Below are 16,434 nucleotides of genomic sequence, written 5' to 3' on the forward strand. Positions count from 1 at the left end.
AGTGTGTGAGGAAACCAAACATTAAATTATTCTTGTAATCTTCTTACTGTCTGGGAATAAACCCAGGAGACTGCCTGTGAAGTAGAAGTAAAAGGTACTTATGCAGCATGTGTGTATGTGAGTCTGCTCATGTGTATTTGAGGTACTTTGAGGAAGAAGAAAATAATTAAGTAAAATTAGAAAGCATTTCAGTGAACCCTCATCTTAATCCAGAAATGTATGCTAGGCCTCTTGGGCAGGGAAAGAAAGTAAGCAACTTCACAAAATAGTTTTGTGATGCTTTGCATTCCTGGTGAAGTACCTTAAAACTGACGAGTTCAAAAATCCTTGCTCAGGAGAGTTAGACTTAATTAAACACAGGCCATGACATCAGAACATAAATACTAAGCAGAAAACAAGCCACTATAGTTGCTTCAACTTTGATCATATGAAGTCCTTCAGGGAGGTTCTCCTCCACTCTGCCCTGATGAGACTGCACCTGCACTACTGTGTCCGGTTCTGGGCTCCCCAGTTCAAGAGGGAAAAGGAGCTACTGGAGAGAGTCCAGTTGAGGGCCTTGAGGATGCTGAGGGGACTGGGGTATCTCTGATGAGGAGAGGCTGAGAGACCTGGGGCTGTTTAGCTTGGAAAAGAGATGACTAAAAGAGAATCTTACAAATGTGTGCAAATACCTAAAGGATGGAGCTCATGAGGATGGGCCTGAGCTCTTTTCAGTGGTGGCCAGTGATAGGGTAAGGGACAGTGGGTACAAACTAGAACATAAGCTTTCACTTGAAGTTCAGGAGAAATTTCTTTTCTTTGAAGGTGGCAGCTCTGGAACACGCTGCCCAGAGAGGTTGTGGAGTCTCCTTCTCTGGAAACTTTATGAATCTGTATCTGTAGAAACTAAAGTTAGGAAACTTTTGTGTTTGTTCATGGTTACAGGCTTCATGTCAGTGGTAGTCTGTGTGAGTTTCCCTCTTGTCCAAGAAGTTTCATACTGGGGAGAGACAACATTTTGTGTGGTAGTCATACACTGATCAGGAGAGATGAGAGGGATATGTTCAAATGGCAGTTGCTCTGTAAGAGCTAGTGCTTGTCCAAGCTCATCAGAATTGCAGGTCATTTTAAAATGCATGGATGTTTATGAAGCAAAACAATATCTCTGGTACTCTTTCTGCAGGGAATACAGAAGAGGTGGTCTTGAAGAAACTAGAATATATTTATGCCAAACAAAAAGCAATAGAAGCACAAAAAAAGAAGAAACAACCTGAGTCAGAGGCACCTGTTGCAAACAAAACTCCTAGCACACAGCAAGAAAGACCACCTCCTCCTCCTCCTCCTCCCAGAGAGCTGACCGAAATACCTATGACAAACAGAAGAGGCAAGCCATTGATCCTCACCAGGAAAGCAGTCCGTGCCACCACAGGTAGGCTAAAAGCAATGCACCTTTTGCACAAAGGGATGACAGACATTGAAGCAGCATGCACCAGGAGGGCAAAACGCAGCCTCCTTGTATAGGCAATTTCATTCTTGAAGCAGCATTGAGCATAGGACAAGGTGGGAACTATTTGTTTTGAGTAAGGATGAGACCAGCATTACTCAGTTCTTCAGATGAACATGACTTGAGTTTCAGAACAATGTGAAGCAAATTCCTACTGAGTTGTCCTGCAGTCTCAGAGATTTACTGCAGTCCTGCAGAAATTTCTGAGAGTCAGAGGTGGTTCTTCTGCTGCTGACTCAAAACCTGAACCACTCTGGAGAGTTAGGATTGTCACACTGCTCAAATTGATGGCACATACTGGCTCTGGCTGTGTAGGTGAAGTTCCTGGAGCCTGCATGGCTTCTGTATCAGCTTTTTAATCTAAGGCTTGTAAACCTTCTAACTGGAGTTTCTTCCACAACTTGTATTTAGTGCTAAATCACAGGGTGTCATTTCCCACCAGGGGTGCTGGGCCAGAACAAATTACTGATTGACAAATTAATGATTGACTGTGTTTTTTACAGAGGACACCACATCCTGTCTCACACTGACTGCGGCAAGCCTAGTGATGACTGCACAGGGGCAGGTGCTTACGCTGAAGAGCCCACTGGTACCAGGGCAGGTAGCAGCTGTTCCTTCCACGCTATTGCAAGCCGAGTTAAACCCTCAGACCATCAGTACTGCCATGACAGCACAGCCAGGTATGGTCATAGGTCATGTTGTTAATGCTATATCAGTACAATAGAACAGAGTAGAATAGAATTAACCAGGTTGGAAAAGACCTTTGAGATCATCAAGTCCAACCTATCATCCAACACTATCTAATCAACTAAACCATAGCACCAAGCTCCCCATCTAGCCTCTTCCTAAAACACCTCCAGTGATGGTGACTCCACCACCTCCCTGGGCAGCCCATAGCTGTGCACAACATTTTGCTAAGTAACATTTTCTTTGTTTTGGCTGAGGTAGAACATGACTCTGATAAGAGGGCTTCAATGTAGTTAAACCATCAGTATATCAACAGGAAAGTAAAATGTGTGAAATATTTGCTATGCCCAAATTAGGGACACAGAAGATTTCTTACTTAACAAATCTATCTATTTTTAATGCTTTTGGATGGTTTTATAGCATCAAGTCTTGCCTAGAGGTGAAAGGTTCTTACTTTCCAGGCTTAACTGAATATCTAAAAAGCTCTTCTTTCCACTTTACCTCCCCCTCCCCTTTTCTTGGATAAGGTATTGCTTCTGTGATGATTCAACTGCCAGGATCAACAGTTCCTGTCCAAGTAAAAGGAATCCTTACTAACTCTGCCATTCCTATTACACTGTCAACTGTTGCTGGGAACCCAGTGCCAACAACAGCAGCACCAGCTGCAGGGCCCGAATCAGGTAGGCTCTTTATTCTTATGGATCTTTCTGCTTGCATACAGAGAACATTATCCTTGGGAAAATTAATGTGAATTGTCTTCTTACTAGGAAGCAATGAGAGGTATCAGTGTCTGGGTTTTCAAAGAAAATCACTATTAAGTGTTTTGCACAGGTGAGAAGGGCCTATAGGGGATTATAGAGGAGAAAGTTTTCACTTCACCTCACTGAGCCCCCTTGCCTTCAGCAAGATTGGGGTGAGGAAGGACTGGAGCATGTCTGTGGAGTAATGCTTCCTTCTGGGAAAGCTGCAGTGCAAAGTGGTGGTGGAGGGTGGTTGAAAATCTTTGCCTTACATTGGCACACCCCCTTCCTGTACCCTGCCTGCTCTGCTGCCCACTGGAGAGATGTTTCCAGGCTGCTGTGTGTTGGATCTAGGTGTGGAGTGATTCCTGCCCATAGTGTGTTCGCTGCCCTCTGCTGTGTTAAAAGCAAGGAGCTGGCTTTCTGCTTCATTGTAGTTATGTCATCAATGGAAATGGAAAGTTCACTTCAGATGTGGGGCTGGGAAAAATCTGAGTGCTTAGAGGCACAAAGTACAGAACCATTTAGTCCCTGACGTGTCCTTGTGGGATTGTGCGCAAAGCCAGCACTGCAAAATGTCTGCATCAAAGTAAAGCCCCAAAAAACAGGGAGAAAAATAGTCACTCTTTTCCTTTGTGCCTCACCATCAGAGGTGTAACTGAATACAGAACTGCTAATAGCCACTTGCCTTTGTGCCAGCCTGCTGAAGGAAGGGTCTGGGCAGGTGGCTCTGGAATAATGGATGTGGAGCTCGCTCTTGTTCTACAAGTTGAAAGCCAAGCTTAGTAGTGTGCTCAGTGTGCTAGTGTGCTTGACCAAACCTGTATAAGCAGCTGAAATTGTGAACTGAATCTGACTTGAGGACCTGAAAGGGAGCAAAGTCTGTTTGGTTAGAAATTACCTTGTGGTTAGCATGGATCCTGATGGGTGCTGCTTTGTTTTTGCAGAAAATGAAGATTCCTTCATGATGCCAAAGATCGTTAATGTAACGTCACTGGCTGCTGAGGAGAGCATGAGTCTGAACCTGAACAGAAGTAATTCCGATGTAACAACGGCGGCAGGGGATCAGGCTTCGGAGAAATCCTTGTCTGCATCACCTCCTGAAAGCGATGACATTCTTGCAGAAGACAAAATCAAGTCGTGTTCTGGAGACAGTGGTGGAGATGGAAGAAATTCCACAGGTCCCACGAAAGCTTCCTTTGAAACTAAAGACGGCTTTCCACAGCTCCGGAACGTGCCGTGTCCAAAGGAGCCTCCAGAGTCCTTCAGCAAAAAGCTCAGTGTTGGTGACTTTGTGGGAACCCAAGCCAGGAGGAAAGACAGTGACCTGGGAGGGGAGAGGGTGAAATCAAAAGAGTTGCCGTTCCGCAAGCTGCAGATCAAAGATTCCAGGATAGAAATGGAATTGAGGAAAGTAGCCTCAGCAATGGAGGAAGCGGATCTGGATGCCAGCGAGTTACTGAGCAGCATTGAGGACAGCGATGACACTGATGAAACCCTCACTTCCCTGCTTAATGAGATTGCCTTCCTCAATCAGCAGCTGAATGATGATGCATCTTCAGAACTTCCCAGCACTCTAAACTCTGACTTTGCTCATGAAGATGCAGAAGGTCGTCGGAGAGCAGCCGGGGATCTCGCTGCTGCGGATGGGTCTTCCTTCCAGTTTGGTCATTTGGGAGGCAGTTTTAAGGACCTTTCTGAAGGTCCAGAGAGTGGTGGCTCTATAAGTCCTCTTCTGCTGCATCTAGAAGATGATGACCTTACTGATGGAGAGAAGAACTCTGGGGAGCCTTCATCTGAACCAGATGTTTTAAAGATAGTAATAGGTACTGGACTGAAGGATACACTTCCCAAGCTGTCCAAAACCAGCGGTGGGAATGGCAAAACCGCCGCAGCTTTGGCAGAGACCTCTAATGTGACTCCGCCGGTTTTGCAGATGAAAACTAATCCTGAAGCTAGTAGTGCTGACACTTTGTGGAGGCCCATGCCCAAGCTGGCACCCCTTGGCTTAAAAGTAGCAAGTCTGCCAGCGGATTCGGAAGGGCAGAGTAACAAAGTGATGCCCTTACTGGCACCTATAGTTGCAAAACTGGCACCCAGTGGGGCAAAAACTCCATTACCAGCAGCTGCCCAGGAGGGGCAGGATAACAAAGTGATGCCCACGTTAGCACCTGTGGTTACAAAACTGAATGCTGCTGGGTCCTTGCCTTCAAATTCATCAGGCAAATAAATGCATCCGTTTTTAATTGGAGATCTGGAGCAGTGCAAACCAGTGGTGGTGTTGAGCAAGCCCCCATGTTCTGCATGGCATCAGCGCTCTGCTCATCCCAGGGCAGGCCCCAAACTCAGAAATAAGTGCTATGAAACTTGAAGCACGTTGGCTTATTTTTACCTCACTGTTGTGTTCTGAGTGTCCTCCTCCCCTTTCAACAAAACAAAGCTGATGATCTCTAACCATTGCTGGGCACATGGTATCCTTCCCCAATTGGGTCCTTCACAGAAATACTTTGTCAAAGGACAAACCTGGGCTAGTGAAAGAGATTGCCTTTTTTTTGGTTTGTTCTGGGTTGGTTTTCCTCCCCAGCAGGAAGGCAGCCAGCTTGTTTGGGGGGAAAAAAAAATCTGGATTACCTGTTTTTTGTAACCAGGCAAATAATCTATGCAGAAATGGGGTTGTTGACGTTTGCTGGGGTTGGGGTTTTTTGTGTGTGTTGGTTTTTTAATGTTTGCAGAATAGAATGAATGTGCAGAAAGGGGGACTGAGGCTACTCTCAAACCAGTCACCCAGAGCAGCAGAAGGGGAATCTGAGACTCTGCAGAGGGCTGAAGTGAAAATTTGTCGTTCTTTGGTGCTAGATGGTTCTCTGGCAGAAACTCTTTTTAGGAGCTCGTGCACAGGAGATTTTAATAAACAACTCTCACTACATGGGGAAGCAAATGCTGTTTCCCAGTGGAATTAGAAGTAGGACAGTACAGTAACAAAACTACTAAACCCCCCCTCACTTTTACCTCCTGCCCCTATACAAATCCCCCTCTCCTCCCATGCTTAGGGCATGTGGAAGGAAAAACTGCAGAGAGTAGGAAGCATCCCGCTGCTTGTCGTGGTTTCCCTTCACGCTGCTGTCGTGCGGGGTGCCGGCGGCAGCCGGGAGTGCCGGTAGGAAGCGTGGCTTCACAGGGACGCGGAAGGCGCCGGGGAGCCAGGTGTACATGTGAATGTATATATGGAAATATGTGTATATCCTTCCAGACCTTCAGCTTCTTGATGAATTCAGGAAAGGTACTCAGAGGTTTCTCACTGCATTTGCACAAGCTGTGTATAGCAAAAACTAATTAGAGAAGTCAACAGACCCGCTCCTCATTACCAGGGAAACAGGGCAGTATTGAATCACAAGATGTATTTTTTATTCTTCTCTGCCACTGCTTACTCAGTAACCCTGTAGAGTACTCTTCAGTGTTCAGCTGTTGGATGTGAAGGGCCTACAGACTGTAAAGATATTTATATTTTTGTACACAGGGGTTTTTTTGTTTGTTTGTTTTCATAGTTTTCTTGGCAAAAAGAGATTTTCAGCCTAGGAGAGATGATTTGTTAATGAGTGTACACACAACCTTTTCCTATTGGGTTTGTAAATAGGAGCGGCGGTGCGCTCGAGGGGCTTCTGGACGGCTCCCAGACGCTAACAAACCGTGCTGAACTTGGTGGTGCATATTGCTTTATGTCTAGGAACGTCGTCCCCCCGCCTTACTGTTCCAGCAACAGCTGCTGGGATGGCCTCCCCCAAATTCCCCACCCCTGGCCGTGCAGTAATGCAGAGGTTTCACCTTTCCAGCACTGAGGCTGTGCGGGTGTCAAGCGATGTTCTTCCACAGCTGGGGAGCAGTGTTTGTGCACAGCGCAGCCCCGTGCTCTGGATGGGATCCACCAGGATCCACACGCCCCTGGAGCGTTTCCTTCTCTTCCCGATGATTTTAGATCATGTTGCAGAGGAGACGTAAAGATACTGCAGAGCCTACATCAGAAAGGCTCTTCACCCAGCCACTCTGGATGGTGTGGTTTAAAGCAGTTCCCTGTATCTCTGTATTGCCTTTTGTCTATTTGCTGTCTTAGTATTTGGTGCAAGTCCTGCGTCGGTGACTGGGAGGAGAGAGTTTATGTTGGCATGGGAGTGATGCAGGGGCTTAGAATTGTCACTGAATGCCTTGGAAAAGGGACTTCACAATATGAATGAGTACTTGGATATGTTGGGTTTTATGAAGGAATTTTTAACCTGATTTTAAACCAGTGGAAATCTGGAGTAACTAAATTATTTTAGTAGCCCTACATTCAGACTTAAAACTTACTTACCTGGGAATCCGGTTCGGAGCATTTCTAATAGGCTGAAGTTGCTCTTGTTTGTTTCCCTGGGGCAGTTGTTTTGCCAAGAGATTTCATTCCTCAGCTGTGGGAAACGGCAGCCAGCGCTGCGCTGTGATTCCTTTCGGATTGCTGATCACTGACCTTTTCTTTCTGCACCCCATCCCTTTACCACTCCAAATAGATAACTGTCATGACAGAATTAGGTGCTAATCACACCTGCATCCTTTTTAAAAACAGGCTTACTTTGCACACTGCTGGGGGCAGAGAAAGCTGCAACAGGAGAACCATGCAACTACTGCCTGAAACGAAGGCTGTGCTGGGGGTGTTTCATCCGTTGCCAAGGTCATGGGGAATGCCTTGGACGTAGTTAGTGTTGGGCGCTGGGCAGTGAGGAACTGCACTGTAATCAAAATGTACTGTGTAAAGCTGACAGCAGATCGTTTTGGAACGTGATCACTGCATTAACTTAAATCAGACCCCAGATTTGGCTGTAAAAAGTAGCAGTTTGTGCAGTTCCAGAAGGATCTGGGATGGGCTCTACCAGGCGACCAAGCGCGTTTGAAACGCTCTTCGTTCTCCCTCTCCTCGTTTCGCTGTCTCATGCCTGCAGCTCAATATTTTGCTGTGGATTTCAATGCTGAGTCTTTTTTAGCTCTTCCCTCGACGCTCCCATTGGTTTGGAACAAACCTTTTTAAAACACTGTGTATGTCTTTTGAGGCAATAATGCAAGAAGAGTCTGGCACGGAACGGCAAGGTTTGGGAACGGGGAGAAGAAAGGAAACCCCTGCAAGGCACCACGTGCTCCCTAGACCAAGAGGACTGGCCATTTCCTTTGGGTTTTTTTACACACCTGTAAATAGACTGGAATGTTTTTAAGAATATAATGAAATGTCAGATTTAGCTTCCCCCCCTCCCCCCCTTTTTTTTTGTTTCCCTCCTCCCCCTTTTATATATTAAAAGATCTCTTTCCTTTTCTGCTTTTGAAAAATGGATATTTTTGTAGAAATCTTAACAGTACAGGACTCTGAAATAACTGTGTGTGAGGGAGAAAGTGTACAACTCAAATAAACCAATCGAGGTCAACTAGAAATCGGCTTTGGGAGTTTATTCCGAGGGAGGGAGAGGGAGCGGAGGTGACGTGGTGGTGTCCCGCTGGCGACACGTGGCGGTGGACCTGAGCAGATGACAGGCGTGGGCTGTGTGCTCTGAGGCAGAAGGTTTGGCAACACAAACAGCTGGGGCTCCGTTCAAGTAATTGGGCAACCGGGAGGAGTTTTCTCTCGTCGGTCTCGAGCAGTGTGCAGGAAGTGTTACTGGTTGTAAAAAGGGATTCTTAACTGGCTGAAGCAGAAAAGGTACTGAAGGGGCTTTGTTTTCGCTGGAATGCATCTTAAGCAGGGAGTCAGTCAGGTTATTGCCTGATCCTAGCATAAAAAAGGAGGAAAAAACCCAAACAACCCAAACCAAACTACAACAGTTGAGGATTAAGTCCATGTAAATTGCTCTCCAGCCTCCCTTTCCCAAGTCCAAACCTATTTCTTTGTTTTCTTTAGAGAAAGAAGCTGTACAACAGCTGTACAAGTCTGCAGTACTGCCTCCCAAGTGAAGTGTCAGAGGAGATGCTTTTTTTGCAAGAAATAGCTTAAATGTCTGTAACAGTCACTGTCTGTTGCTTCCATAGCCACAAAGTGGAAGGTAACACCTGCCCCCCTGCCTTTTTGGAGCAGAGAGGAAGGATCACCTCCCTCCACCTGCTGGCTATGCTTCTCTTGATGCAGCCCAGGATGTGATTGGCTTTCTGGGCTGCAAGTGCACACTGCTGGCTCATGTTGAGCTTCTCATCCCCCAGCACCCCCAAGTCCTTTTCTTCAAGGCTGCTCTCAAGCCAGTTGCTGCCCAGCCTGTATCAATGCTTGGGATTGCCCCAGTCCAGATGCAGGACCTTGCACACAAACAAGCTCAGTGGACTATGAAAAGTTACAGGGAACCTTTGCAATAACTTTTTAGCCATTTTTACTTGAGCCCATAAATTCAACCAAAAGAAAAATGTGCAGAGGAGCAGTTTGTCCATAATTAGCAGTTTGTCCATAATTAGTGAATGGAGTCTAAATTTAATCACTTGGGATCACATGGTAGTGGAGAAATTGTGATCACTTCAGCTCAGTGCATCATCTGTTTGCCCCTTTAACTGCTGCTGCAGCCCAGGAATTTGCTGGGCTGTGTACACAGCTGTGTACTTGGGCATTGCTGTGCATTTGACTTTTGTGTTGCCTCAGCAGGCACTTTTGTTCTCTCTTGAGAGCTGGGGGTCCATGACAGAGTGGCAGCTCTTTTGCAGGTGCCCCACTCTTCATTTTGAAATGGAATTTTGCTCCTAGAAAGAGCTGGAGTCTCCACTGTCCTCACCAGCCACCTGGGGAAGCATAAACAGCCTGTGCAGCATTTCAAGCAGATGGCAAGTCCTTTTCCTCAGCTTTGCAACCACACAACCTCCAGCATCCTCATGAGCACTTCTCTGTACCAGTGAGGCCTCTGGCTCCTGTAGTTAACATTAGTAAATTCACTTACACTCCACCAGCCTGGAGGGTGACCTGCATTAATGCATCTGTGACTGCCCCTGTCCTCTGCCAAGGCTACTGTCTAATAGGACCCATGTGCCTTGAAGCATGAGTGAAAAATCTCTCCTTGCTTGAGCAGTGTTCACTTACCTGGTTCATCTTGCTCTTGTTTGGGGTTCCTTGGCGGGGTTTTGTTAGGACTATCACTGTACAAGGCTGTGGCTCCTCGAAGTTACAGCTGTTAGCCCTGCTTCTCCTCTGGTGAAAAGCAGATGCTGAAAAACAAGGCTGAAGGACTCGAACCTGGAGCTGACTTCCTGACAAGATGTCTGCAGCCTTTGCTCCTCAGCTCTCAACATGAAGGTTGCCGCAAATCTGGCTTCCAGTGAGATGTGGATGGGAAGGGAAGGTCATCGAGGGCAGCCGTGCCCATCTGGGCTCAGCCACAGGCTACGTGGGTGTAAGCAGGAAGGCTGGGGTGCTGCAGGAGCAAGGATCACTCTTCCGTGCCAGCCTTCAGGGACCACCTCTGAAGAGGAGGAGAAAATGGGCTTTTCTGCCTGTGTTTTGGTTTCCTTTCTCCTCTGGCCACTGGCAAGGCTGCCAGCCTCGAGGTCCCTGTCATTCCCCGGTCCAACACGGAGGGGTGTCTCTACAAGCTTCACAGTGTGCAGTGCCTCATGGGCTAAACCCAGGCAATTAAATAGCAGCTAAAAAAAGATACACCAACATAAGCTGTGTGCCATTTTTAGTGGCTTTCAGTTGTGATTAACTCCTTAGATAACAGCTCTGTGGAACCCCTTGCCTGTTCTCAGGCCAAGCCTGGGACCTGGCAGGGCTGCAGCTGAGGCCATGCAGTCAAAACCATGAAGCGGGTAGCTCTGCCCCCATCTCTCCCATGCACAGGCTACAAAGCTGTTAGATGAGGTCTGTAGGCTGGCATGGGTCTGCACAGCCTGTGTCAGCAATGGGCTCCAGCTGAGGCTGCTGCAAGGACATAAAATGCTTCAGAGTGCTGAGGTTCCAAAGTGCCTGGGAAATGGACTTTGAATCCCTGGACTTTGGTATCCAGTCATCTGTGATTGATTAGGAAAAAACGTTGGATACCCCCAGAGTTATCACTGATCAGCTTTAAAACAAAAGGGGACAGAGTTTGGTTTTGGGCTGTGCTGGTGCAAATCTACATCAAAATCTAAAGGGGAGGATGGCTTTATGACAAAGGCTCCCTGCGTTCTGGAATGGCACCGTGTGTTTTCCGCCCATGGGATCTGGGGGACTGAGGATCCCCATCCACCCTTCACCTGGGCCTTCTGCTGCATGAAAGTATGATCAAAGACTTGTTTGATTTGTAGCTGCATGATTGTTGTGATTACAAGAAGTCCCCGAGCAGGACAGAAACAGCTTTACAGGTGTTTTAGGACAACACCCTGCTGCTCCTCTGAAGGACTGAGAATGCCTGCTGCAGCAGCACATGCTGCTGGAGCTTCCAGTTGAAGCCCCGGCCAGGATTTCCTGCAGCAGTTAGAGAAGTAGAGTGGGTCTGTGCCGGAGGTGACAGGGTAGTTTGGCAGAAGCAACTGAGGAAGTTGCTGCTAGCTCCTGCACCACCTTGTCCCTTGCTGCCTCCACAGTACCCTGTGTGCCAGACCCCCTGTAGGAGCTGCACAAGCTGCTCTTGGCCTGAGCGATTGGTCCTCTTCCACCATTCCTTATGCTTGCTCAGGCCAGGATCTCTGAGTTGCCATGCTTTGCATAAAGGGTTCAGATTCTGCTGCTTCCCATGCTCCACCCTGGCCTGCTGTGATGCACAGAGAGCAGTGCCTCAAAGCCCAGGCCTGTGGCTACAGTGGCCTCCTGCCTCAGAGTCAAGGGCTAAGCAACTGCTGGGTTTTCTCCTCTTGAAAGCAAGGCTGAGGCCACTACAGCACAGCCTTGCTGGTCCTGGTGAGTGGAGCTCCGGTTATCCAGTAAGCTGGGAACAGCAGATCCACAGCACCAGCCTCATAAGTATTCTGTATCTATCCAGCTATCTCCTGCTTTCCTTTGGGGGCTGCCTACCTGCTTCATCCTGCAGTCAGCAAACCTGCATCTGGTTGTGTCTGTGTAGCAGGATCTCAGCCATGAGCTCTCCACTCCCTTCTTCTTCCCTCTGGCTTCCCTTGCCCCCTGCACGCCTGAGGGCTTGCTACTTGTGCTCTTTTATCCACACAATGTTTTCCACCCTGAGGTGTCCTAAAACAATGATAGAATTTTAGAAGGGGTGCTAGAATTCCTTGCTAGGTTGCTTTTCTCCTGAAGGAAAAATGCCAGTGGTGACCAGGAGTCTGCTTTCTTTCGGTGTCAAAGGACGCCTGGAGCTGTTTGGGTAACAGCAGCTAAGTATGGCTCTTCCTGCAGGAGCCACTTGTTGTTTGACATGAATGAAGTCGTGCTGTCCTCAGCCATGAGCCCTTGGCCCTTTTTGCATGGGGGCACAAGCTCTTGGTTACACTGCTCTGTCCATCCCCACCTAAGCCTGAGCTTTGACAAGGTGTTGGCTGGTGTTCTACATTATTTCAGAGACCTGCTGGACTTGGGCTTTACTATAAGTTGGTTACACAATAAAACAGGGTTTGATAAGCCATTAGTGTCCCTTTGGGGCCTGGCTAGAGCCACGGTCTGCCTGCTCAGCCTTGCAAAGGCAGCAGGGCCCAGAGCAGGTCCCTCCCATCCAGGCAGTCCTGTGTGGGAGCAGGATGCTTGGGCAGATGGAAGGCTGGTGGGGAGCCCCCACAGACTGTGCCCTCAGATGCAGGGTGAGGGGCAGCTACTGGCTTAGCCAGGTTTTGCTGGCTTTGGGCCACGTGGGAGGAGGCAGTGGTGCCCAGTGATGGCTGCTAGCCCCGCTCTGAGGACATGGCACAGGTTATGGGGCTGGAGAAATCTGGATGGGCTGAGCTTCAGCAAAATTCAAACATATGTGAATGTTTCTGTGCATGAGGTGGATAGCACAGCAGAAAGGATCGTCCTGCTCTGATTATCTTAACAGGGAATATTTTTAGGATGTGGATCTGATGTGATTGAGTTATAACTCGATGGCATCCTGGCCTGCATCAAGAATAGTGTGGCCAGCAGGAGCAGGGAAGTCATTGTGCCCCTGTACTCTGCAGTGGTTAGGCCACACCTTGAGTCCTGTGTCCAGTTCTGGGCCCCTCAGTTTAAGAAGGTCATCGAGACACTTGAACGTGTCCAGAGAAGGACAACAAGGCTGGGGAGAGGCCTTGAGCACAGCCCTGTGAGGAGAGGCTGAGGGAGCTGGGATTGTTTAGCCTGGAGAAGAGGAGGCTCAGGGGAGACCTCATTGCTCTTTACAACTACCTGAAAGGTGGTTGTAGCCAGGAAGGGGTTGGTCTCTTCTCCCAGGCAAGCAGCACCAGAACAAGGGGACACAGTCTCAAGCTGTGCCAGGGGAAGTTTAGACTCGAGGTGAGGAGAAAGTTCTTCCCAGAGAGAGTTGTTGGCCATTGGAATGGGCTGCCCAGGGAGGTGGTGGAGTCACAGTCCCTGGAGGTGTTCAAGAGGGGATTGGATGTGGCACTTGGTGCCATGGTCTAGTCATGAGGTCTGTGGTGAGAGGTTGGACTTGATGATCTTTGAGGTCTCTTCCAACCTTGGTGATTCTGTGAACTCATGTTAAGGTGACTGGCTGCAAAGGCATGACAGAAAAAAACAGAGGTGCAACAGTGGTGATCAACCTCTGCTCCTCAAGCAGCACTCTCACTTCCAGGTCACTGTGACTCTGGTTTCAAAAATGGCTCAAGCAGACTTTCGATTGGTGACTGCTTTGCAAAGCTTTATGCTTTTACTTTCTGGGCTTTTCAATGTCCATAGCGAAAAAAAAACAACCCAGAGAAGAGTTCTCCTGCAGAATCTCACCCCACAAAGGTTTGGTGGCTCTGACACGTGGGGCAATGAGCTTCAACCTGGAGGCTTAGTCTCCAGGAGGAAATGTTCATAAATGGCTCCCAGCCGGCGAGCTGAACTGATGGCAGCCACAGTGGGAATTGTTTGCTCCCGTGGTCCAGCGTAGACAAGGCCTCATTGTCTGGATTTGACAGGGAAAATGTCCAGTTTCACAAACTTTGCTGAGCAAGGGAGAAAATGATGATATTGCAGATCAGCTTACAAGGGGCACATTCATGTCTGAAAGAAAACTCGATTTTCCTGCAGCGAGGAAGAGAGGCACAACTGCCAACGGGAAAAGGCAGCCGCTTCAGTGACCTACTAACATTGCCTGCAGTCAGAAGTTATTCCTGGCTGAAGGTGGGCCCTGGGGGGCTGGATCCTTGGCTCTGGCTGGGAGGCAGGCAGTGCTGGGAGGAGGCAGTGCTGGGAGGAGGCAGTGCTGGAAGGAGGCAGTGCACACAGGAAACCAAGCGCTCCTCTGCCTCCGCAGCTACTCTGGGTACGGCTGGCACCCCTGGGCAAGGCAGGCAGGGCAGATGGCAGAGCCCTTGCTATGGCTGGCCAGAAAGGCATTGCTGCAGCTGCATCATGCTCAGCCCCAGCACCTCCTGTCTCCAAGCTTCCCAATGGGTGCTTGTTGGGGCAGAGCTCTGGTGGCAGGGTTGTGTGTCCCTGTCTGCTGCCTGCTGACTCAGGAGCCCACAGGCTCTTCGGAGCAGGTCAACGTGGTGCTCCTCCCGCCAGTCACCAACCCATGTGGACAGCAGGCTGCCCTGCACTGCTCTCTGGGTGGGTGACATCGTGCCACAGGAGCACTGCTGCCCAGCATCTGCCTGGTTTCAGCTCCCAGTTACCACAGTTGTGGTTCCATTCGCAGTATCTGAGCAAAGCATTGGCAGCATTTTGCTTCACGTGATCTTACTTAGGAGGACGCTGAGGTGAATGCTGAAGGAATACATTTTACAGCGCTGTGATGAGCCACACACAGCTGGCCTGGGCTGCTGACGGGCTGCCTTCCCCTGGGTGCTGGGAGTGTGAGCTGAAGCCATTTTAGCTGTCTCCCCAAGGGGGAGCATGTAATTATCTTCTTGTTGCAAGATTGCATGTAATTTTCTCTCCTCTATCTTAATAAAAACGGAAAGAGAAGCAGAAATGAACTGTGTAACAAGAGGATAACCTATTAGTTCTTTCATCAGGCTCGAAACAAAGCTCAAGTGAGTCTAGAGCTACAAATCTTGATGGGCTTGGTAAGTATTTCTCTCAAGGAAGCACGCACTCTTCTCATACAAGAGAAGCTGCAACACCAGCACAAACCCAGTTTGTTGTCATGGCGATGTCAGTAGCTGCCTTTTCTCTATGCCAAATTGTAGGCACTCACAGGATCACAGAAATACTCAGGTGCAAAGGGACCTCCAGAGATCTGTGGTGCAGTCTTCTGCTCAAGGTAAGGTCAGCCATGAAATCAAAGCAGGCTGCTCAAGGCTTTCTCCAGACAGGATTTAAAAACCTGAGTGGATAGAGGTTCTGCCACCTCCCCGGGCAGTATTTCTGGGCTGTTGCTGCCAGCTCCTAGCTTTCCTTGTCTCAGTCACTCTGACAGTAACATTTTGGGTTTGCTGGGTCTTTGATATTCACTCACTTTGCTCTCTCTTTCTCACAATGCTGAGTCTATCCAGAAGAGGAATTTCCCTTCTGCTTTGTTTTCTTTCTCTGTATGCAGGATTGCTGCTCACATTCATGGCTCACGAACGTACTGGTGCAGGCCACGCTACTGCCTTTCATTGCCTTTTCTCCTGAGGTTTCTTGATGCCATGCTCATCACCATGACATCTGAAGTTCACAGAGGGACCTGTGAACTTCAGATCTGGCTACATTCTCAGATTTCCATCTCTGGGCAAACCCTGGCTGTGCTTTCTTGTGTTTGACATTTGTTCTCTGCCCACGTTGGCACAGCTTCAGGAGGTCATCCCCAGTCAGAGCGATATCTGCGGCAATGGGAACACATCCATGCACACAAGGTAAATGTGAGCTCGCTGGCTCTTCAGGTAGACTCACAAGTGCACAAATGTTGCCATTAATCCCAGTCCTTTCTAATTGTTGTCATCTGTATGCAGAGTGCACTGGGCTGAGGAAAGGAGAGAGTGTGGCTGTTTGTGTGTCCTTGTCCTGAAAGGCTCCCACTTGCCAGCTCTCTTTTGCCAGGATTGTTTCACGAGTTTTGTGTTTCGCCCTTCTCCTGCTCGTATCCTGTTTGGTATACTGTGTCCTTAGGGCAACTGCTGCCCAAGGTTTGCTCTGTTAAATTGAATTATGGTTGCCATGGGTAGTGGAAAGGTCAAATTTCGTTCTGCATGGTGAATTCTGCAAGCCAAGGTATGTTACAGAGGAAGGCTCTCAAAGTCTGCAGCAAGGAGGCAGGGGTTGAACTGGAAGGTTTTTCAAGGGGTTTATGGTAATGTGTGGCTCCACTTCCCAAGGAAATGTGGTTGTGTTGGGTACCAAATTTAGGCTTATTGGAAAACCCCAGTCTCAAGAGTCATGTGCCACAGCTTTTTGTGTGTGTGCCTGTCTCCATGTCATCTCCCTGCTTTCTGGCCAGAGTCTCCTTGGGAATGGAGTTGTGCTTTGCCTCAGATGCCTATGACATTGTAGTTGGCATTTCA

General features: G+C 48.4%; 1 protein-coding gene across 1 annotated transcript in view; it reads left to right on the forward strand.

Moving 5' to 3' along the window:
* Nucleotides 1-5,997, forward strand: part of MGA (MAX dimerization protein MGA) — a 58,831-nt gene extending 52,834 nt beyond the window's left edge. The window contains exons 22-25 of the mRNA XM_054161508.1: nucleotides 1,163-1,408; nucleotides 1,987-2,163; nucleotides 2,698-2,850; nucleotides 3,858-5,997. Of these exons, the coding sequence (XP_054017483.1) occupies nucleotides 1,163-1,408; nucleotides 1,987-2,163; nucleotides 2,698-2,850; nucleotides 3,858-5,140 (1,859 nt within the window). The 3' untranslated portion in view covers nucleotides 5,141-5,997. The remainder of the gene's footprint in view (nucleotides 1-1,162; nucleotides 1,409-1,986; nucleotides 2,164-2,697; nucleotides 2,851-3,857) is intronic.
* Nucleotides 5,998-16,434: the final 10,437 nt, after the last annotated feature.

Source organism: Dryobates pubescens, chromosome 5 (genome assembly GCF_014839835.1).
Source record: "Dryobates pubescens isolate bDryPub1 chromosome 5, bDryPub1.pri, whole genome shotgun sequence".
Taxonomy (NCBI): Eukaryota; Metazoa; Chordata; class Aves; order Piciformes; family Picidae; genus Dryobates; species Dryobates pubescens.